The sequence below is a fragment of the Silurus aristotelis genome (assembly GCF_946808225.1).
Source record: "Silurus aristotelis genome assembly, chromosome: 4".
Taxonomy (NCBI): domain Eukaryota; kingdom Metazoa; phylum Chordata; class Actinopteri; order Siluriformes; family Siluridae; genus Silurus; species Silurus aristotelis.
Genome location: NC_139577.1, coordinates 26739385 through 26763466, shown reverse-complemented (window position 1 = coordinate 26763466; position 24082 = coordinate 26739385). Strand labels below are relative to the sequence as shown.

General features: G+C 37.0%; 2 protein-coding genes across 3 annotated transcripts; both read right to left on the bottom strand.

Annotated features, from left to right (window-relative positions):
- Window positions 1-269: 269 nt before the first annotated feature.
- On the bottom strand, window positions 270-8799 carry cd5 (CD5 molecule). 2 transcript variants are annotated; one of them, XR_014533095.1, is made up of 7 exons: window positions 8473-8799; window positions 7766-7820; window positions 3277-3657; window positions 3065-3211; window positions 2684-2734; window positions 2354-2419; window positions 270-1282 (listed from the first exon to the last, which is right to left on the bottom strand). XR_014533095.1 is itself a non-coding variant. In XM_083538865.1 (7 exons), the coding sequence occupies exons 2-7, from the start codon at window positions 7812-7814 to the stop codon at window positions 1203-1205; spliced, it is 747 nt and encodes a 248-aa protein (XP_083394991.1). In that variant the 5' UTR covers window positions 7815-7820; window positions 8473-8718; the 3' UTR covers window positions 270-1202. The 2 variants fall into 2 exon arrangements, 1 of the variants encoding a protein (XP_083394991.1); XM_083538865.1 differs by having other exon boundaries at window positions 3065-3184; window positions 8473-8718.
- Window positions 8800-11306: 2507 nt separating this feature from the next.
- Window positions 11307-22924, bottom strand: vps37c (VPS37C subunit of ESCRT-I). The gene is made up of 5 exons (XM_083538818.1): window positions 22199-22924; window positions 20920-21028; window positions 19902-20073; window positions 14599-14681; window positions 11307-13763 (listed from the first exon to the last, which is right to left on the bottom strand). The coding sequence occupies exons 2-5, from the start codon at window positions 21010-21012 to the stop codon at window positions 13125-13127; spliced, it is 987 nt and encodes a 328-aa protein (XP_083394944.1). The 5' UTR covers window positions 21013-21028; window positions 22199-22924; the 3' UTR covers window positions 11307-13124.
- Window positions 22925-24082: the final 1158 nt, after the last annotated feature.

Genomic DNA, 24082 nt, shown 5'->3' with positions numbered 1-24082 from the left:
AATTCTGCCCTCTGTAACAAGCATACAAAGGAACTGTTGTGAACTGGCAATATTTTTAGAGCAAGAGAGAATGAACGACAGAAATATCACAAACAGGAAGTTAGTCCAAACTTGACAGGAAACCACAGTGCTGCAAAGCTGTGCATTTATATACTTCTCTGCCTGTCTCCCATCATCACCTGCTCTTACACTCCACCTCTCTCTTTCTTTCAATCTACCTCTACTCTAATTCACACAATGGGAATCATTCAGTCACAGAGAGAAAGAGATATTCATTTTTCTTTATTTATGAAATAAAAAAATCGTGGAAACACTTCATGTTAAGGTTCATGTAACTGACATTGTAACCGGAGTAAATCAATGTTCATACCAACAGGGAGTAAAATAAATCCCACAGTGAACAAGATGAACCAACACCTCCATCAATGTAAAATGGTATAAATGAGATTATACAATGCTGAAACACAGTATTTAGTCCTGAAATCAATTCAGAAACCACAGATTGCCTCATACCATTTTTTATACTAGTTTATGTGTACTCATTATAAAAAAAACAATCAATACAGGTGTAATTCATTACCAATTTAACAAAAATGAATCAATACACACATTAAATTACATTGTCAACAGTAATTATGGGTTATTAATGCTAGCATTCATCATTTGTTTATGCAATCAGAAAGATCGTTTACATAATTCACAGAAATTCAAAATGTTAGTTACAGGAACCTGAAAGTAAAGCATTAACAAAATAGATACAATCTAAATAATATAACAGCAAAAGATGATTTACACTATGAATACTAAGAGAAAGAACAAGCATATAAAAAACTAATGTTAGGTTTATGAATCAATCTCAGGTCAAAAAAAGGAAACCCAATAAATAAGCGATACTCATTAGCATGCCATGTGGGAATGGTTTATCAGAAACATGGATACACAAAAATGTATACATGTACTTATATGCATAAATATTATACCAAAACCAAATATTTGAAAACAGATGAATGAGTAGAAAATTTCTGAATGCTAAATTTAATAGTGATAGAACAATTTGGTGCACATCAATCAGAAGTCAGAATTCTGCATAATTTAGAAGTTGTAATATCAGGCTGGCTAGTAAAAGTAGCATGTTGATCATCGAAACATCAGAGCCTTCAAAATAAGTATTTTCACAAACTCCTACACTGTACGGAAGGAGCTTAATTGCCATATGAGTCGTAGTCACTGTTCCTGTTCGACGAAGGCTCTCTGCTGGGATTTACCGTAAGTCTTTCCAAACCTGGAAACACAGAAAAGTTTATTTGAAATCCTACTGTGTTGTGTGTGTGTGTGTGTGTGTGTGTGTGTGTGTGTGTGTGTGTGTGTGTGTGTGTGTGTGTGTGTGTGTGTGAGATACTGTATATATTTAGAATTATAATTATTTTATTCATTTTATTTTTCTGACATGGTATACTTGCATTTATGATTTGTTCTTCATGTAAGATTTGACAATAATTTGATACATTCTCTGAAAAAATAAATTGAGTATGTTATAATCTAGATATTTATGAAAACCATTTAGCAATTAAATGAGGGGTTGCATGATTCCTTCACATAAATTGTTTGATTTCATGTGAGACTGGTTATCTGTATACACACAAACAAGCATCAATACATTGAAAACAACTGTGGTTCAATAAATTTGGATAAGAAAATTAAAATGAATAAAATAATTATTAGTATGCAGTCTGATTTGTACTGTCAGTGTGACTATAAAAGCCAGTATTTGTGTGCATTTGGAATTTGACTGTAGCTGTTGTTATCTTTGCTTTATTAAAGTTTGCATTGGTCAGAAATACAGCGGTAAATTCAGGGGTTTAATTTAGAAATCTAAATTAAAAATCCACTTAAATTTAAGTAAAGAACCAGGATGAGTGGTGTGATTGAGTACCGGATGCAGTTTGCGAAATGTTTGCAAATTTATGCTGCCTATAGTTTAACTTTATGACTCGTCCGAAAGTTTCTCAATAAGCCCTTTTTTAAAAACAGCATGTCTGGAAATGTCTAAATATTCTGCTGATATACTAATGCTTTATCGGATACTCAGCAGAAACAGCAAGATTTAGAATTTTGAAGCACTGTACATTTAACACATCCTGCCTATATTGCATGTTTTTATTCATTATGCAGAATTTTATTGTCATGTGTGCAGTACATGACCTACATAATAAAATTCTTACTTTGTTTACACACTGTTACACACTAGCTGCTGCATATCATTACATAAACTACTATACAAAAGAGTATTAAAAAAGTACTGTAATTATTATTTTGATTGTTTGTGTGTGTGTGTATATATGTACACACTTACCAGGATAGGATGTTCTCTTCATTGTATTGTTATTGGGATTGCTGGCCTGCCCTCTATGGTAGGACACTTGGGGAAAAAGCAAAGAATAAAAATCAAAGAGTGAAAGATATTAAGTGGTATCACCTCTGCAAGAATTCTATGTGAGGGGTGTGTGTGTGTGTGTGTGTGTGTGTGTGTGTGTGTGTGTGTGTGTGTGTGTGTGTGTGTGTGTGTGTGTGTGTGTGGAGAGAGAGCGAGCGAGAGAGAGAGAGAGAGAGAGAGAGAGAGAGAGAGAGAGAGAGAGAGAGAGAGAGAGAGAGAGAGAGAGAGAGAGAGAGAGAAATGACTCACCACTCTGACTTTGGGTCGGCCCAATCCAACGATTCTGTCGCTTTTGTGAAACTACAGTAAACCAAACAGAGCCAAGTTAAACCACATGTTGCATGTTAATGCTGCACCGCTAGGTCAAAACATATAAAGTAGTAAAAAAAAAAGTATATTCACTGAATATTCAATGTAGGCTTTAACAGAAACCAATTTTCACTATTATTGAAAGCACTTATAATTAACATGAACAATTGTTTTGCCTGTAGACCTTCAGGATACATTGACAGTTACAAGTGTATTAACTAAAGAATTTTTCCAAGTTGATCCTAAGTAATGTGTATCAAATTGAATAAATGAATAATAACCTCAGGTTAAAAAATTATAATTAACGTTTCTGTGACTCACATCTCTTGCGGAAAGCGATGTACGTTGGCTGTGCAAATCGACTAAGAAGGATGCCAATGATCAGTGTCAGTAACAAGCCTGTTATAACTTTATAGGTCACCAGTTCTTTGTGATCTTTATCTGAGAAACAGAAATGTAGTGGTTACTCTAAATACAGTGTACAATATATGTTTTTGGCTATTTTATGGCATTTCACACACACACATACACACCTTTGCAAGTAATAAACACTTTCGGGCACTTTGTGTCAATGGTCACAGTTAAGTTTTGATGGATAACATAGCCATTTGTATTCTCAGAGTCCTTGAAGCCAATAAACTCTCCACATCTCCTCTCTTCACATAATTCAGTGCCCAATTCTGTTTTTACAATGTGGTTATTTCTACACAGATGCATTATACTTTTATTAAAATACATGGTGAATTTTATGGTGCCCTGGCACGGGTTTTTTTTTAACCATTCCACCTTTATTCTGCCGAATGCTGGTGGCAGCTTCACATTGTTGGGGGTGGTTTTAACTGTAGACATGGTGGGAGAAATAGAAGGGCTAGCAGTAAAAGTAGTTTCATTGCTTGTTGTATTTTCCTTTGCATCTGTAACAGAAATCATAGAGAATGTGATGTTAAAACGAAATATTACTAAGTAATGAAATATGAAATATTATTAAGTAAATCATGAGACAAAAGCTTAACTTGTTATATATAGTATTTAGTAAGGTTATTGAGGCTCTTAAAAAAAAAAAAAACCTGTTATCAACGATGCTAAGACACTTGATTAGAAGATTCAATGGATGTAATTCAAATGACAGCACTGCCACAGATCCACTGGGATATCGCTGTTGTTACATTTACTGATAGGTATGAAAGGTTAAGGAAAAGATGTACAGTACAAAAATCTCTGTATCATTTATCACTCAGAAAGATTTATTAAAACATCTATAGAACTTATCTGAAGCATTTTTCTCTCTTGCATGTTTGGCCTATTTTAGCCCACTATAACTAACTTTTGCATTAAAATGTTAATAAATTTGCATGCACTTTTCCATAAGCCATCTGTTCAACATTCACTCAACTGTGTTACTTGCACACATACTGTGCTAAACACATACATTCCATAAGTCATATTTGGATGTTTCATTATCTAAATTTCCTAAAAGCTATGACATGGGAGACACGGGTGTGACAAGATTACTTTGAAAGTACGACGCCAATACCCAACTTCTACATGCCGATTTTGATTATACACATAAGCAAGTTATGTATTTAAAAAATTCAATAAAATAAAAGCTAAACCATTTTACGTTCAATCCTGTTACAGATTCAAGAACAAAACGCAGTCATATCAGTAAAGAAACCGCCAAAAATGTACAGTGTTGCATAATGGTAAATACGTGTTTTCTTAGATTAAATGTATAAAAAAAAGCTAACACAAAATGTAACGCCAACTGTTTAATTCTTAACTTAGCAAAACAATTTGATTATATTTGTATGTAACAAACTTGCAAAGTGAGTGAATGTAAAGTCTGTAAAAGATTGCTTTTACAATGCACAGTGTCAAAAAAATAAAAAAATTTTTGTTTAAACTCTAAAATGTTTATTATTTAAATTGTAAAAATAAAATAGTTCAACCTGAACTAAGTGATGTTTGCAACATCTTATATTCATGGGGGGGTAAGAAATTACATTGTTTTGAAAAATCCCTATTCAGATCATGCTAATTAGGTGCTTGTAGCACACAGCATATATATATATATATATATATATATATATATATATATATATATATATATATATATATATATATATATATATATATTTATTTGTTTATCGTGGACACTAACAGTTTCTAATATTAACTATATTACTTTTTTGTGGCTTATAGTAACTTACGGTATTACTGTAACTGCTTCATTAAACAAGTGTTGAATAAAGTATTCCTCAATAGATTATGTGGACTTGTATAAATAAAAAGTTTAAAGTATTTAATGGATTAATTCTAGAAATAAAATTTGGTACTGAATAAACTATTTCTAAACCAAAACTCAAGTATGATCGCGCTCAGCACATCGCTAGTCAAATATGTAAATCTACTGAAGTGATATTTATTATTTATCAATTCATTTTTATGAATCATTCAGCACCATTCTACTGGCCAAATTTAATAATATAATATAATAATGAAAACACAACTTTCTAAATACTGTAATATTTCCTGGTGGTGCCTTGTCATGACCCTCTTATAAAATGCTAGATCATGATCATATGACAAAATCAACATTTGCGGCTTTGCTCACATGCACTTGCTGTTTTTGTAGATTGCATTTGAAGACATGCTTTATTTTTTGTTCTTTTGTTTACAAAGTGTGGCTTGAACACCTTTGGCTGTGCAAACTGAGGTCTTGCAGGATTTTTGATGTGTGCTTAATATCTAGACTAGAGGTGTGTTAGTATAATGATTAGCATTAGCAATTTAAAAAGACAAACTCTACAATAACTCTAAAACAGCATTTGTATTAAATGGCTTATGTATTAAGTTATTAGAAAAAAAACACTAAATACTAATATCATGCACATTAAAAACACAATTGAACACATATTTTGAACAGGTTTAGCGTTAGTCATGATAACACTAACCTGAATTAGTTTGAGCATTACATATATTGTTTTATGAAACTTTTAACAGTGCATTATAAAATTTTCATTATTTTCTAAAGTTTATGTAGCATATTGATGCATTTAGAGTTCAGACACAACACAGACAATTTTAGTTGCTATTAAAAACACTGATCTAAAACTCTGTAATAAAGAACTATAGGTTAGTTAATGGTAAGATAAAGAATCCAGTAAACAATACAAAAATACTCTATTAAAACATTTTGTATTAAATATCGAAATTCAAAACAAACAATTCTGAAATGTGATCATTTACATTCTGAAACTGATCTAGTAATGTTTATGCAGACAATCCGTGTGTGAGCGAATCATCTTTTGAAAAATGTTCTTGTGAATTATATTATAAAATTACAGACCATCTAAGGGCACAGGGTTAAACCAATCACCTTTGTAATTCAGCCACATTGCCCTTTCATTTATAACATAAATTCCATGAACCTCCTTTGTTCAGATTTATTTTATGAACAAATAAGCATCTATATTAAATGCATGATTATATTCTGGCGATATGCTGAAGGAATATATCTAAGAAATATAACAACGATGCCAATTAAGGGTTGTTGTATTTTCAGCACCGTACAGTAAGATGTTATATGTAAACTCTTTTAAGAACTACTAATTTGTACACTAACAGAATAACTAGAACAGTTAGCATATTGAGTGTGGACCTTGTCTTGGGTAAAAGTACCACAACTGCAAAATGTCGGTGCAGTCAATAGTAAGAATTAAAACAGAAGGTAATCGTTATTGTAGTTGCATCTGTTTTCACTTCATTTAAACAAATGTAATGTCTGACAGGGTAAGACATAAAACCTGCAGACAGCATAGAAGTGATTGTGATTAAAAACCAGCCAAAGACATAATTACAAATGGCACTAGTTATGCAGTATTTCCACATTACTTGATGATTACTTTATACATTCGCACAGCTTTTAACATAAATATGGCTTTAAATTTATTATCTGATTATTATAAGGTAGGGCTTTATCTATTCATCGTTCCAGGCCTAATAATTGCAGTATTATTTTCTTCTGTGTACCAGACGATGAAAAATAATCACTACACTTGTGTTCGGTAATGCCATATGGCAAAATCAGCATTTGCGACTTTGTTGACATGTACTCTTGCTTTTGAAAATGTTTCAGTTTATAGTTGCTTTTCAAAATATGGCTTGAACATAGTTGCACTGTGCAAGCTCCAGCTTTGCAGGATTTTTAAGGGTGCGCTCGAATTCTAGATTGCTGCGTTAATATAACGATAAGTCAGTGGCAATGATGAAAACATATTAAATGACAAAATCTAAAACCACATTTAGATAGGACGAGTTCCTAATCTGTTTTTATGCAGATACAGGAATTAGCACTAAACTAAATTAATTTCTTGCATTAAATATCTAATATAACATTATTGTTTCATAGGGCTTGAATCGGTGGTGTAGAGGATTAGTATCTTTTGAGTTCATGCAACAAAAATAACATTTATAGTTTAGACATAATAGGTGCGAAAATTGACAATGCTTTCACTGCTGATAGCTGCTGAGTCTAAATCTCAATAATAAGATATTCTTCAGAATTTCAATAAAAGTCAAATTAAGGTGTGTGAATCAGAATTCAATAAGTTAGAGTTTTATCCAGGCGTTTAAAAAAAAAAACGCTAATATTATCCCCAAAATATTGGGTAACACACTCAGAAAGAGATCAAACAGATGGCTACACCAGTGTCTATTTGAGAAACACTCAAATTTGCCAAAAGGATCTAAAGGTACCTGTATATGTAATGCTGTGTGATCTGTTCAACACACACCCATTTCACCAACTAACTTCAGCTTGACATATATAGTCAGGCAGGAAGATCTGTTTTTAGCAAAATGCTCCTGTGGGTTCACTGAGGTACATTTGATTTAGCAGACTTCATCATGGAATATCTCTGATATGGCAGATTATTTAAAAAAAAATTTCTGGTGACTTTGTTTTTAAATTTAGCACATGGCTCAAGGTTCAGAAATAGTAAAAATGAAAGAAGTACTCACAGACAGTGAGGACAGCCTGCATGAGCACCAGCAGCAAAACGTAGTCCATCAGTAGCTGGCAGAAAATATCGAGATGCTGTTTGAACTGAATTCATTCCTTTTACACTCACAGTTAGTCAAAAATGAATGTTTCAAATTGTATTTCAAAGGATGAATCTATTAATATGTCTCCCCATATAACGGCTGCATGCTGAGATGTTACGAACAGTATGTTTAACTGAAGAAAATGATGAGTTAAATGAACACAAGAGTTAGAATAATCCTGACATATTTCAATTTACAAAACCTCAGGCCTTATGTGCTTACAATCAGCTTTGGTCTTTGAAGAACAAATGAGCTCTTTATACCTAAAGATAACAATCTTTCTAAACCACAGCAAATCAACAGTGAGATATTTGTGTTGAGTTTGTAATCTTAGTAGGTGCAATAAATTCTGAATTAAATCTTTAAAAGCGAAGAGACTGCTGCGGATTTGTTTAAGGCCTAATCATTGACTAAATAGAATAGCAGCACCATGTCAAGGAAACATTTCAGGGTTTCAGTAAATTGATCACTGGGGATCAAAGAATAAACATTAAAAGTTTAATCTAGATTAAAAAAAGAAATGTCTAAAATGACATTCCATGTTGAAGCACAATCCTAAACCAGGATTTCAGGTTAAAGTGTGTAAGATGTTAAAAAATCTTTGAAATATTTATAATTCTTACCTTAGCTGAGAAACACACGAAGCAATGTATAGAGCAAGCAACATGTACAAGTGAAGTGAAAGGAAACAAGCAGAGGTGTTAAAACTATCCTTTTTTCATTTCTCCTCCCCCATCATCTCTGTCTAACTCACTCTCTCCATACAGTGCATCTCCACATCTTGAATGTTGCTCTCTGCACGCTGCTCTGCTTCCTCACATCAAAGGAAGACTACGAGAAAAAAAATCTTAAACTTGAGCAAAAAAAAAAAAAAAAAGCCATGCAGACTGTAAAAAGTGGGTGTTGGCAGATGAGTGGTATAATAAACGAGGATGAGAAACAGCAATGTAGTGTCATGAGTAATTTTGTGTGTTCATTTTTATACACATTGTTTTTCATGAAAGCCAACGCACAAAGCACTACAGCGTAAAAACAAGATGACAAGCGTAAACATTTTCCTTATGTCCTGTAGATGAGTGATAATACTGAAGTTTTTAATATGAGGCCAGAGTATTAATGTTGAGGACTAAACTGAATTGAAAAACATTCAACAAAGATGAATTTTATCTTCTACATTATTTTATTAATATAATAAAACAGTATTCCGAATATTATTTTTGTGACTTCAGACCAGTGTATAATTTTTTTTAAGTAGAGGAAGATGATTCATAGAAATATTAGAAATTTTTCATTAGCAAGCTCGAGTAAAGCCTAATTGTATTGACAACAGATCGCAATTTAAGGTGAAACTCAGAATGCAAATGATGCAAGAACCTAATACCCAGTCGCTCATTTTTTTCTTTCATCCTACTATTGCTCATTTCTTCTTTTTTCGTTTACACTTTTTCATTATCGCCTCTTTCCCCTCCTTCACTCTTTCAGTTTTTGTCAAGCTTCGCTCTGTTGGTTTACCATGCCGTAGCGGTGTTAAAAAGCCCGTAAATTCTGGTTTGCCAAACAAAAATCCCCCAGAACACCTCCTCAAGGCTCGATTATGATTCAGTTTTAACTGTATTTAAATGCATTTGGAAAGTGAGTCAAGACTGCCTATTTTGCTCAGCCTAATTATATATAAAAAAAATATATAAAAAAAATATATAAATAAAATATATATATATATACAGTGGGTACGGAAAGTATTCAGACCCCGTTAAATTTTTCACTTTTTGTTATATTGCAGCCATTTGCTAAAATCATTTAAGTTCATTTCTTTTCCTCATGAATGTACACATAGCACCCCATACTGACAGAAAAACACAGAATTGTTGACATTGTTGCAGATTTATTAAAAAAGAAAAACTGAAATATCACATGGTCCTAAGTATTCAGACCCTTTGCTGTGACACTCATATATTTAACTCAGGTGCTCTCCATTTCTTCTGATCATCCTTGAGATGGTTCTACACCTTCATTTGAGTCCAGAAATTTTTGATTATACTGATTGGACTTGATTAGGAAAGCCACACACCTGTTTATATAAGACCTTACAGATCACAATGCATGTCAGAGCAAATGAGAATCATTAAGGTCAAAGGAACTGCCTGAAGAGCTCAGAGACAGAATTGTGGCAAGGCACAGATCTGGCCAAGGTTCCAAAAATGTTTTTGCTGCACTTAAGGTTCCTAAGAGCACAGTGGCCTCCATAATCCTCAAATGGAAGACGTTTGGGACGACCAGAACCATTCCTAGAGCTGGCCGACCGGCCAAACTGAGCTATCGGGGGAGAAGAGCCTTGGTGAGAGAGGTAAAGTAAAACCCAAAGATCACTGTGGCTGAGCTCCAGAGATGCAGTCAGGAGATGGGAGAAAGTTGTAGAAAGTCAACCATCACTGCAGCCCTTCACCAGTGGGGCTTTATAGCAGAGTGGCCCGACGGAAGCCTCTCCTCAGTGCAGGACACATGAAAACCCGCATGGAGTTCTCCAAGATGGTGAGAAATAAGATTCTCTGGTCTGATGAGACCAAGATAGAACTTTTTGGCCTTAATTCTAAGCGGTATGTGTGGAGAAAACCAGGCACTGCTCATCACCTGTCCAGTACAGTCTCAACAATGAAGCATGGTGGTGGCAGCATCATGCTGTGGGGGTGTTTTTCAGCTGCAGGGACAGGACGACTGGTTGCAATCAAGGGAAAGATGAATGCGGCCAAGCACAGGGATATCCTGGACGAAAACCTTCTCCAGAGTGCTTTGGACCTCAGACTGGGCTGAAGGTTTACCTTCCAACAAGACAATGACCCTAAGCACACAGCTAAAATAACGATGGAGTGGCTTCACAACAACTCTGTGACTGTTCTTGAATGGCCCAGCCAGAGCAATGACTTAAACCCAATTGAGCATCTCTGGAGAGACCTAAAAATAGCTGTCCACCAACGTTTACCGTCCAACTTGACAGAACTGGAGAGGATCTGCAAGGAGGAATGGCAGAGGATCCCTGAATCCAGGTGTGAAAAACTTGTGGCAGCCTTCCCAAAAAGACTCATGGCTGTATTAGATCAAAAGGGGGCTTCTACTAAATACTGAGCAAACGGTCTGAATACTTAGGACCATGTGATATTTTAGTTTTTCTTTTTTAATAAATCTGCAACAGTGTCAACAATTCTGTGTTTTTCTGTCAGTATGGGGTGCTGTGTGTACATTCATGAGGAAAAGAAATGAACTTAAATGATTTTAGCAAATGGCTGCAAAATAAAAAAGAGTGAAAAATTTAAGGGGGTCTGAATACTTTCCGTACCCACATATATATATATATATATATATATATATATATATATATAAATGAGTCTCTAATCTATCTCGCTTTCCAGGAAATAGAGGTTCAGGCATGATGATAATACAGAAAACATAGACGACATGCAGATTTCATAGATCAACTTCAGTGTTTAATATCCACACCAAAGGAAATAAAAATACACTTAACAGGCTACAGTCATTACCATCAATCCCACATAATGCCTTTCCTCTAATGCTGCACATCACAGTGTGCGACTAAATAAACACCCCATTTCCCTTCCTTTACTTCATGCCAGCTTTCGCCCTCATTTCAGGTCCTGAGGACGGGCCATAGATGACAGGGTTTTGCTCCGAACCTGAGTCTTAATTACTGAGTTAATTATTTTAATAAAGCCACCCGAGGTTTGATTGGGGATGCCTCTAGGTTTTTTTGATTGCTTACAAGTTAAAAATAATGGTCAATAAAATAAAACCCAAAAAAAAAAACCCCGAGCATCTATTCCAAAGCTGACGGTTCGCAGGCTCACCCTCAGGCCCTTTCACTATAGGGACAGAAGCTATTGTGGAGTGCAAATGTGATTCAAAATGGTCATTCTACCAGTCAACACATAGAAGATACACATTCCGAAAGGTGGGGTTACTGCAGGGAACTACATAAACCTTCATGAATACATACAGCCTTCATTTACATACATCAAATAAATTAGACCTTTTCCAGTAATTAACATTTATGACTAAATTTATTAAGCCCTTGTAAACCACTTTAACTGACAAATATGGGCTTAAAAGGCATAAATCCACATTTTAAAACAGTGTCAAACTAGTTACTGAATGCTGTATGTAAACTCCAAAGGATGTTATGCAGCCAAACTTCTTCTCATTGCTTACTGTGTTATTGTTCCCTCTGCCTTAAATGCCACACCATATACTGAGCTATAGCCAATAAAGATATGTTTATATTATATTCCCCTAGTTTTTTTATTTCTTTATTTACCATTATTATTATTATTATTATTATCCATTATCCGTTTATACAAAGCACACAGTCCTCAGTAGAGTATTTCAACAGTCCCATCAGGTGATTCTCAGTGTTCTCTGTCAACAAGCTGTACATGAAACATAGAAGTGATGTGTGAACAAAAAGAAAAAAAGAAAAAAAGAAAGGGTTAAGAAGAGTGAGGGATCAAAAAAGTAAGACACATATGGGGGAGTGAAAGAACAGATGCACTGTTGCATTGAACACAGAACCCTTGTAACACGGTGCAGAAAATATGATTCAGGAGTGAAACAGACCACCCAAATAAAAGTGCCTGGAAATGTGGGGTTAAATATGTAGACAGTTTGTAAAGTAGATTGTGTCTTCGGTGAATGGTAGTGGTGGTACTTTCTGGAAGAAAAAAAAAAAAGCAGCTACACAAACCATAAATCAGCCAGGTGATTAATTATTCTTATGATTGAGTAGTTTGATGTTTCTCATTACTAGTTTAATAAAAAGATATGCTTTTGAATTATGAATCATAGCCATATGTGGCCGAACAGCAACACAATTCCATTGAATTAAATTAAAACATATTGGCAAATTCAATCAACACACTCAATATTTTGATATCTCAGATCCGGAAACATGCTAGAACAGCCAGAAATCGAACCCAGTCCAAAGTTGACTCACATCCATTTTGTCTCTGACGGGTTTTTGGAGCAAGTTTTTCATAGAGGCGTCAAGTGGGGCAAAAACATATGGTAACCCAATGTCAAACATTTTGTGCAAGCCTCTAACAGGAAGAGAAAATTTGGGGGGTATGCAAACCACAAATCTCAGTGTCAATTGGAGGCAAAAGGTACGGTAAGAACGAAGGAAAGAGACAGAACAGAGAGGGGGGATTAAGAGACACAGAGAGAAGAAGAAAAAGAGAAAGAGGAATGGTGAGGGATGACACACTGTGGTTCAGGAGTACGGCTGAGATACACCAAACCCTGGCCTATAAAGTGGCCTAGCTGTAGGGGACTGAGTAGGAGGGACATGGGAGCCCATGGGGTAACTATAACCTCCATAAGGGTATTGGCTGGGGTAGGGTGCATTACTAGGGCCAAATTGCCCAAAAGGAGGAGCTGGAAATGCAGGTTGGGTGGGATACGGGCATGTAGATTGGGCAAAGAGAGGCCGGGCAGCAGGGTAGCCTGAGGATGGAGTAAAAGCTGTGGCCTGGTTTGAGTAGGGCTGAAAAGCACCAGAGGGGTTGGAGGGGGCAGCCGTGGCGGCCGAACAGGGCTGGCTAGGAGAAGAAACAGGATATGGAGCGTACGGCAGAGCACAGTTGGGCGGGTTGGCGCTCACACTGGGTTTCTGCTGTGGCTGTTGCTGGGGTTGCTGCTGTTGCCACGGTGCCACCAAACCGGCCTCCGGATTGGAGCACGGCTCTGATGTCACACCAGACTCCCCGGCTACTTGGTTCTTCTGCCGCAGAATCTCTTGCAGCTTCTCAACGTACACACGTCTTCTGTGAGCAAGGCAGCGGAGAGAGTGGAAGCGCTCAAGGAAGGAGTCTAGTGACAAGGAACCCTCTAGAAACTCATCAGCTAGAACCTGCAAGAGAGCGAGTGTGAGATTGAGACAAAACTTGCTTGCAGCAAACTCAGCTTAGATACTTCCAGTAGAATGTCAGCCAGCGACTTTACTTAACTTTTAATAAAGTTTTATAAAGTTGATTGTGTGTGTAATTTTATACAAAATATACAAAAAATATACTGTCCTCAAAACAAGAAGACAAGAAGTTAGTTTGCCAACAGGTTGAATGGTTTTGGGTGAAAAAGCGATGTTGATTTAAAGTTAAAGATAACAGAGATACATGGCGATTAAAGAGAGTCATTGTTACAGCTGCTGCTTGCATGAAACAATCACTATTTCTTGATTCCCCTGAACACAGGAAACTAAACGACAGTTTTGAATTAACGTTAAACCTGTCACTAGATGGCGCTCTAAACCATTGATAAATTGAATAGAAGAATCACTGCCATAAATAACTAAAGATTTACACAAATTACACAATTAAACCTATTAAATTAAATTATTCTCTTATTCAATTGAACACCTGGAATCCTCTAATTCAAACTTAGCACATATTTATATATATTAATTTAAAACCATTTCTTTCTTAAATGTAGGGTGTGACAGCTGACTGGTTTACAAGAAGATTAAGGTCATTCACAGTAATCCAGAAATGCTCCTGTAAACAGTGAATGCAATATGTCATCCCTTCCTGCTCCAATTTTACATAGTAATTGCCAATAGTGGAAATGGTTTCCGGTGTTGCAGTAACTGAGGTGTCGGAGACAACACGGAAGCAATTGTGCATGGAGTCTATTCCGGCAGCAAAAGATATTTTTGTATAAAAGTTACACATATTTAAATCACCGCTCACCTCTGACTCTGCCTCTGTGTTGGCGCCCTCTGCCTGTAGACGAGACAACAACCCCTCTGGGGACACCTGACCCATAATCTCATCTGAAAAAATAAATAAATAAATAAATAAATGGGTGTCAGATGAAAAGAGAGAAAGAAGGGTCAGGAATAGAGTGATTACTATAACAGATAACTTAGAACATCTTAACTGCAGTTGCGAAATTCTTTGCGAATAGCAAACTGCTTCTTTAAGTCTGCTCAAAAGGGACTTCTTTGGCAGTGTGTGGTATAGCATATAAACCACAGTGACACAAAACCAATACAGTAAATAGAGCAGCAGCTTTCAATCCTAGTCCGAAAGACCCTATAGATTCCCCTTCACAATCACAATAACCAGGCAAATAACAATTGAACCATTTGTTAAAAGTCCCACAAAAAACAGACTGTGATTGAGAATCCCCAAAACGGAGTCTTGGGTACTTGTTTCCTGAGCCCCTTAATATAAATAAAATATACCACTTCAATGTCAGAGTCTATTTGAGTGTCTCTAACCATGTGCACCCCTTTCGGCCTACTATTTACCCATCTATTAATGGCTAACTCCAGCAGAATAATGTACCAGAGGGCAAGTTTTCTCAAACTCGCTCCTTTAACATTGCGATAAGTTTAAAGCACATTAACAATCTCCGCAATTACTGATGTAAAAGAGCAGTTTTGGGTAAAATGGGAGCTTCGCATTATGAATGTTTTTGTATACAAAATGTCAGCATCTCGAATAAAGTGGTTGGTGTGGGTATAATAGTTCATTTATAACATTCACAATAAAATAAGTTTCATATGCAGAACTAATACATCTGAAAACTTCTTCTTCTTCTTTCGGCTGCTCCCATTAGGGGTCGCCACAGCGGATCATCCGTCTCCATACCACCCTGTCCTCTATATCTGCCTCTTTTACACCAACTACCTGCATGTCTTCCCTCACCACATCCATGAACCTCCTCCTTGGCCTTCCTCTTTTCCTCCTACCTGGTGGCTCCATCTTCAGCATTTTTCTACCAATATAATTCATGTCCCTTCTCTGCACATGTCCAAACCATCTCAATCTCGCCTCCCTCACCTTGTCACCAAAACATCCTACATGTGCTGTCCCTCTAATAAACTCATTTCTAATCTTGTCCATCCTCGTCACTCCCAACGAAAACCTCAACATCTTCAGCTCCGCTACCTCCAGCTCCACCTCCTGTTTTTTACTCAATGCCACTGTCTCTAATCCATACAACATCGCAGGTCTCACCACAGTCCTATAAACTTTCCCTTTCATTCTTGCAGATACTCTTCTATCACAAATCACTCCTGTCACTCTTCTCCACCCACTCCACCCTGCCTGCACTCTTTTCTTTACTTCCCTAACACACTCTCCATTACTTTGCACTGTTGACCCCAGGTACCTGAACTCCTCCACCTTCTCCACCTCTTCTCCCTGCAACTGCATCACTCCACTGCCCTCCCTCTCATTCACACACATGTACTCTGTCTTACTCCTACTGACTTTCATTCCCCTTCTCTCCAGCGCATATCTCCACCTTTTCAGGCTCTTCTCAACCTGCTCTCTACTCTCACCACAAATCACAATATCATCTGCAAACATCATAGTCCAGGGAGACTCCTGTCTGACCTCGTCCGTCAACCTGTCCATCACCACTGCAAACAGGAAAGGGCTCAGGGCCGATCCTTGATGCAGTCCAACCTTCACCCTGAACCAGTCTGTCGTACCTACTGCACACTTTACTGCCGTCACACTGTCCTCATACATGTCCTGCACCACCCTCACATACTTCTCTGACACACCTGACTTCCTCATACAATACCACAACTCCTCTCTCGGCACCCTGTCGTACGCTTTCTCTAAATCCACAAATACACAATGCAGCTCCTTCTGTCCTTCTCTATACTTCTCCATCAACATCCTCAAAGCAAATAAGGCATCTGTGGTGCTCTTCCTCGGCATGAAACCATACTGTTGCTCACAGATGGTCACCTCTTCTCTCAGCCTGGCTTCCACTACTCTTTCCCATAACTTCATGGTGTGACTGATCAACTTAATTCCCCTGTAGTTACTGCAGGTCTGCACATCTCCCTTATGCTTAAAGATCGGTACCAGCACACTCCTTCTCCATTCCTCAGGCATCCTCTCCCCTTTCAGAATCCTGTTAAACAATCTGGTTAAAAACTCCACTGCCATCTCTCCTAAACATCTCCACGCTTCTACCGGTATGTCATCTGGTCCAACCGACTTTCCATTCTTCATCCTCTTAATCGCTGCTCTCACTTCCTCCTTACTAATCCTATCTACATCCTGCTTCACCAACTCCACATCCTCCAACCTTCTCTCTCTCTGATTTTCCTCATTCATCAGCTGCTCAAAATACTCCCTCCATCTTCTCAACACACTCTCCTCACTAGTCAACACATTTCCCTCTCCATCCTTTATTGCTCTAACTTGCAGTACATCCTTCCCAGCTCGGTCCCTCTGCTTGGCCAATCGGTATAAATCCTTTTCTCCTTCCTTAGTGTCCAACCTCTTATACAGTTCCTCATATGCCTTTTCCTTGGCTTTCGCCACATCCCTTTTAACCTGCTGCCGCATCTCCTTGTACTCCTGCCTACTCTTCTCATCACTCTGTCGATCCCACTTCTGTTTTGCCAATCTCTTTCCCCTAATGCTCTCCTGCACTTCCTCATTCCACCACCACGTCTCCTTGTCTTGCTTTCTATTTCCAGATGTCACACCAAGTACTTTTCTAGCTGCCTCCCTCATCACTCCTGCAGTAGTTGCCCAATCATCCGGCACCTCTTCACCACCACCAAGCCCCTGTCTGACCTCTTCCCTGAACCTCACACTACACTCTTCCTCCTTCAGTTTCCACCATCTTATTCTTCTTTCAAACCTTACTTTCCTCCTCTTCTTCTTCGCCTCCAAAACCATCCTACAGACCACCATCCGATGCTGTCTAGCTACACTGTCCCCCGCCAACACCTTACAGTCTCCAATCTCCTTCAGGCTGCATCTCCTACACAGAAGATAATCCACCTGTGTGCACCTTCCTCCACTCTTATACGTCACCCTATGATCCTCCTTCTTCTTAAAATACGTGTTCACCACTGCCATTTCCATCCTTTTAGCAAAATCTACCACCATCTGCCCTTCCACATTCCTCTCCTTAAAACCATACCTACCCATCACCTCCTCATCACCTCTGTTCCCTTCACCTACATGCCCATTAAAGTCTGCCCCAATCACCAATCGTTCTTTCCTAGGTACACCATCTACCACTTCATCTAATTCACTCCAGAATCTTTCTTTCTCCTCCATCTCACAGCCAACTTGTGGAGCATAGGCACTGATGACATTTATCATCATCCCTTCAACTTCCACCTTCACGATCATCACCCTATCAGAAACTCTCTTCACCTCCACTACACTCTTACTGTACGCTTCCTTCAGAATCACCCCTACACCATTTCTCTTTCCATCCACACCATGATAAAACAGTTTAAACCCACCTCCAATGTTCCTGGCCTTACTCCCTTTCCACTTGGTCTCCTGAACACACAACACATCTACCTTTCTCCTCTCCATCATATCAGCTATCTCTCTCCCTTTACCCGTCATAGTACCAACATTTAAAGTACCAACCCGAACCTCTACTCTCCTACACTGCTCCTTTTCCTGCCGTCTCTGTAGACGCCTTCCTCCTCTCCTTCTCCTCCTTCTCCTCCTTCGGCCAACAGTAGCCCAATTTCCACCGGTACCCTGTCGGCTAACGATACCTGTGGCGGTCGTTGTTAACCCGGGCCTCGACCGATCCGGTATGAAATTCTCATTTGTGATCCGCATATTTGATTTGGCACATGTTTTACGCTGGATGCCCTTCCTAACGCAACCCTCCCCATTTACCCGGGCTTGGGACCGGCACTAAGAGTACACTGGCTTGTGCCCCCCTAATGGCTGGGTTAACTAATACATCTGAAAACATTTGACGAGAATAAAGCCAATAAATTTGGTTGCTCAGCGCTTCCGAGTACTGAATTAGTACTTGTGCTTAATACTTACAATTGTCTCTGATTTAGCAAAAAAAGGGGAAAAAATCATATAAGCACACAAAGAGCTTGTGTTCTCAATGAGGTCACTAAAAAAAGTCAGCATTCTACATGACTTACAGAAGCAGATGACATCAGTAAGAACACAATGGGGTAAAAAATAAGGTCTGTGTAACTAAAGAGAACAAACAGGACAGTCTTGCTGAGCAACATGCTGGACTGGTGGAAAACCAAACAGATGACACTATAAGTAAATCAACCACACTGCAAAACATCTATGATTGGTTCTGACTAACCAAACTGAGGTTTTTGTACTTCACAAAGCCAAATTAGCCCACTTAAAAAAAAAATAATAATACAATAAGTAGAATCTGATCTGCTTTTTTAATCTAACGATGTACTGCTTAAGATAACTGATACCGTGTTATCTCTGTATCATCATGACTGTGTGGTTAATTTTAGTATTCAAATAGAATTCCCTTGAATTACATTCACAGTACAACACAATAAGGAGAAACCGCATAACACAATCACAAGTCAACACCACCTAATTTTAGTATGTGTTAGCTCTAGAGAGGCACAGTAATTTCTTATCCTCCTACATAGACAAGAGCTTTAACAAAAGAAGATATTGTTCTTTCTTTACCGTTGACTCCTACCAAGTACTCTGTATTTTACCGCCACAAAAAGAATGAGCAATTTTAATAAGTATACAAACTGGAGGTTTGGGCCACAGACAATCAAATATATAAGCAGATCAGTTAAGACTTTCTTTGGTTTATAGCTTCTCTGGTTTATACCATGTCCATATGCAAATTATGCATACACCCACACCATATACCCGCTGGGGGTAATTTAGAGAAGTCAATTCATGGGTTTTTTTTTGGGTTTTTTTGGAAGTGAGCAGATTCAAGGGAGAAAAAAAAAACATGTGCAAAGAGAGAGCATGTGAATCTCCACACAATATGAGAATAACCTCAGTTCAAGATTAAACTGGAGACCCTGAAATATGTTAATAAATCAGTCTGTACACTGCTGGCAATCTGTTACGTATGGGAAGGTTTATCACTGATACTGCATCCCTTAATCTAACATGACTAACAGTCAAAAATGAACGACTAACCAATTTCTTTGACATGTGCCCAGACTTTACTACACCTCTTTATGTATTCTCTTATCTACACTTTACATTTAGTATTTTCCAGCATGTCCGGTGTTTACCTCTGAGTGCGCAGTGTTGTTTGTATCTCTTTCTCACTTCATCCAATGCATTATATTTTGCTACCAGCCGTTCTCTATCTCTGTCCAGTTGCGGTTTCATGTCAAGGTTCTGTTCGGCCAGGCTGCGGTTGGAAGCCAGAGCCATTTCCCTTTCCAGTTGAATGTTCTGGATCTATGTATAAAGAGAGAAAGTGTGAATGGTCATTTTCTTGGGCAGAGACTGTACATTTCAGAATTGAGAGAAAGAATTGAGCTAGTCTGTCAATTTAGCAATTACAAATTATTGATCTTAGTGCATTATTTCAGGACACCTTAGTCTACCGATATGTTGTGGCATACAATGTTTGTTTTGTGATCACTGTGTTACAGTTTGTGCATTCTGTGAAAATTTAGGATTAGCTGGATATGCTCAAACCTGCAAAGTGTTATCGATCTAACTGAGAGACAGCAGTTACAATCACATGGTGAAGCTTAAAACTAAGCAAAATGTAATTGTTAATTAGTGAAGAGAACATTTGCACAACTATGAATCCTGAAAAAACATGGTTAGTCTTTTTCATATTTGTTCAGCCACAGAAATCTGAAATTCTGTGGAAGAATAAGCAATCACACACACTGTCAATCTAATGAATACTAGTTACTGTACTGATACCCAGCATGCAAATGTAGGATGTACACGGATGTGCCATTTCCTTTTGATCTGCTTTTTCCACTTGATTTACCAAAACAATATTCTATTTTTGTACATTTATGGGAATTAAATGAAAGAAAATGAAACCATGGTTATACGTGAGTAATCACCTTCACTGGCATTGTAAAAAGATTTTTGATGGAAATGTACACTAACAGCAGTCTTTACAATCCACATTTTTCTACATTTCTATCACGACTGGTATCGGAACCAACAACCAGAAGCTTAAAATCTAGAAGCTGAAACAGGCAGCCATACCACCATAATGCAATCAAATTGTGTACACATCAGGGAAAATTATGAAACCTGAAACCTATAGACTCTCACCTCATCGGACTCCAGTGCCATCGACTCAACCCGCTCCGAGTTATCCAGCAGATCCTGTAACTCGGATTGTCCGAGATCCTGAAGCTTCTCCATTGATTTGCCAGTACAGCTGTAAATCAGAATTGCAGACAAAAGGAGTAATAATTATTTCTGCAGTGGGCAAAACCTAACAGGGATGTTTACGTTTACGATGTTCAATCATTTAGGAACCTTAAAAATCAAAAGTTATTGATTTTATAAACCAGTTAAACCATTTAAAAACTATTGTATTAGTAACCAGTTGCTTTGCATATAACCAGTTGCAAATACTCCACCAGTCTAGAATGTGTCAGGAGTTAGCTAGCAGGTTAGGCATGATATCATTTCCCTTTTCTAATACACCTGCAGATTAATATGTGGTGACTCAAAATTTGAGCAGGGAACTAATCAAACCTAATAGGGTTCTGGTCCTGTCATGCCTAGAATTGGGAAAAACTGCTTTACTATGTCTTTGCCAGACAACGATTGACAAACATATATAAAAATGATCGACCTGGGATCTGGCTAAGCAAAGGACTTCAAATTTATTTCAACATCAAAAACATACACTTGTTTTAATCACATTTTCGTGTTATCAGAGTCACAGAAATTACTACTCTTAATAACAGACTGAACATTGTCCTGTACTAGATTTTTCCCATCTTTTACCAGGCACCTGCATTCAGACATTATTGATTATTATCATATATTATCAGACACACTTGGACAATAACCCCATATATTGCCATGGTCGTTTGTATAGTTAGTCAAACATAATAGTGGCTGTCAGATTGTCCTTCTACATGTCATGGATAATCTTCTGCACTACTATTAAAGTATTTAGCACAGTTTATCTTTGGTTTTATTGTACAGATCTGTCTATTTACTTTACCTATTCCAATTATTTCTCTATTCTTGCCATAATGACACAACTACAATCAAATTTGTATTTATTTGTTTTGTTTATCACTTTTTATTATGATTCTATTGGTGGAGCACTTTCAGTTCCCCAAAAGAGATTAATAAAGTTGAAGATGCATCATGTTGTTTTATGTAAATGTTGTCTAATTGATCTTCTCAATCCTATTTTACCCCCTGGCTATCAGGCACATGGATGAATTAACTATAAGGACAACAATACGTGTATCTAATGTTGACCGAGGTAATGTTACAGATTATTTTGTTTGTGTGTGTGTGTGTGTGTGTGTGTGTGTGTGTGTGTGTGTGTGTGTGTGTGTGTGTGTAGGAAACAAATACTTACAAGGTGCTAGCAAATCAAATTCGTTGGTTTAGTGAGCACATCGACAAACATCCGTCTTGAATCGGAATCTTGTGACGTAAAATAAAAACGGAAGCGCTGCCCTTGAGATGTAAATAAAACTAATAAACATACGTTGTGTGTAAACGTTTAAGTCGCATTTGGCCGTCGGATCAGCCAGGAATATGTACCAAAGCCGGTTGTTATCCCCTGATGTTTATGTCTGCCTGAACGGCACTTTCCTGTTTTTTTTGTTTTGTTTTTTTTGTATCGAGCAGAGCCTTTCAGTCAGCTAGTCAGCTAGCAGCCAATGGAGCAAATGTAGAAGGATATCAACTCGTAGGAAAGACGACCACGCGAAAAGTACACAAAAGTCCCGTTTCTAGTAAAACGACACAAACGTCGGATCGACGACAACATCCAGGAAACGCTGAATTTTATAGGAAATAATTCACTCGCTTCAGCGAAAGTTTCACTTCTTGCTGACAGATACCGCCGCCATATTTTGGATTAATCCACTCTCAATTCTGTCAAACGGGGTGCATATAGTACGCAACACGGATTGGATAAAAAAAAAAAAATATATATATATATATATATATATATATATATAAATAAAAGTCGTATTTTAGTTGCAATTTTCACTTGTTAAACATATAATATGGTACATTTCACAAAACGCTAATGTTTACATAAAATTTGTAACTAACTATTGGTCGCTAGTGGTATCGTCTGTTGTTCAGCTGACTCATGGGAAACCCCAAAGTGACAGGAATGTTCCATTCGCCTCGTGGCAGCGGGGAGGCGCAACACAGTGGCTTATTTCATTCGCAAATGTCGTTCTGCATTATTGCGTTTTTTCAACTCTCCAAAAAAATAAAATAAAAAATAAAAATAAACATTTATACAGTTGTTTACGGTGAGAACACAGCAAAACTAACCGGTAAAAAAAGTTTTGTACACTACATAAACAAAGGATAGACCATGTTTTTATTTTATATATATATATATATATATATATATATATATATATATATATATATATATATATATATATATATATATATATGTGTGTGTGTGTGTGTGTGTGTGTGTGTGTGTGTGTGTGTGTGTGTGTGTGTGTGTGTGTGTGGTAAATGTTTATAAATTGGTTAAATATGTAAAAATGATCACTAATCAATACTTATCGAAAATATATCCTACTACAATAAATTATCTACATGTAAAATTTCATGGATGTAAGGCACAAAACAAAACCAACAAATGGAGCATGGTTTATTTGTGAAAAAACAAACAAAAAAACTCAACAAATGATATATTTAAAATATTTTATTAACTTGGTAAATATGTAAACACATGTAAAATTTCACTTATCAAGAACATCCTACTAAACCAAGATTTGAATTCACATGTAAAATATAATTTTTGGTTTTGAATACAGAATAAACAGTAATTCTTAAAAAGAGTTCTTAAAAAAATGTGATTTAAAAGGTTTATAAAAATACATTGACATATATTGCCTTATAAATTGATGTAAACCAACAGGCCACTTATATAAAATAATATAATATAATATAATATAATATAATATAATATAATATAATATAATATAATATAATATAATATAATATAATCTGTATGCAATTATCCAATCATCTAATCGTGTGTCTGCAGTGCAATGCTATAAAATCCTGCAGAAACAGGTCAAGAGCTTCAGATAATGTCTACATCCAAAATCAAAATTAGCTGGTGTTTCAGATACTGCTCATGTTTTTCATTGTTATACACAACAGTTTCTAGAGTTTACTCTTAGTAACTCGTATCTCAGAATGTGCACCATGCTAAATAATGCCAAAAGGTTTTGTTGCTGAATAAGAAATAGATTCT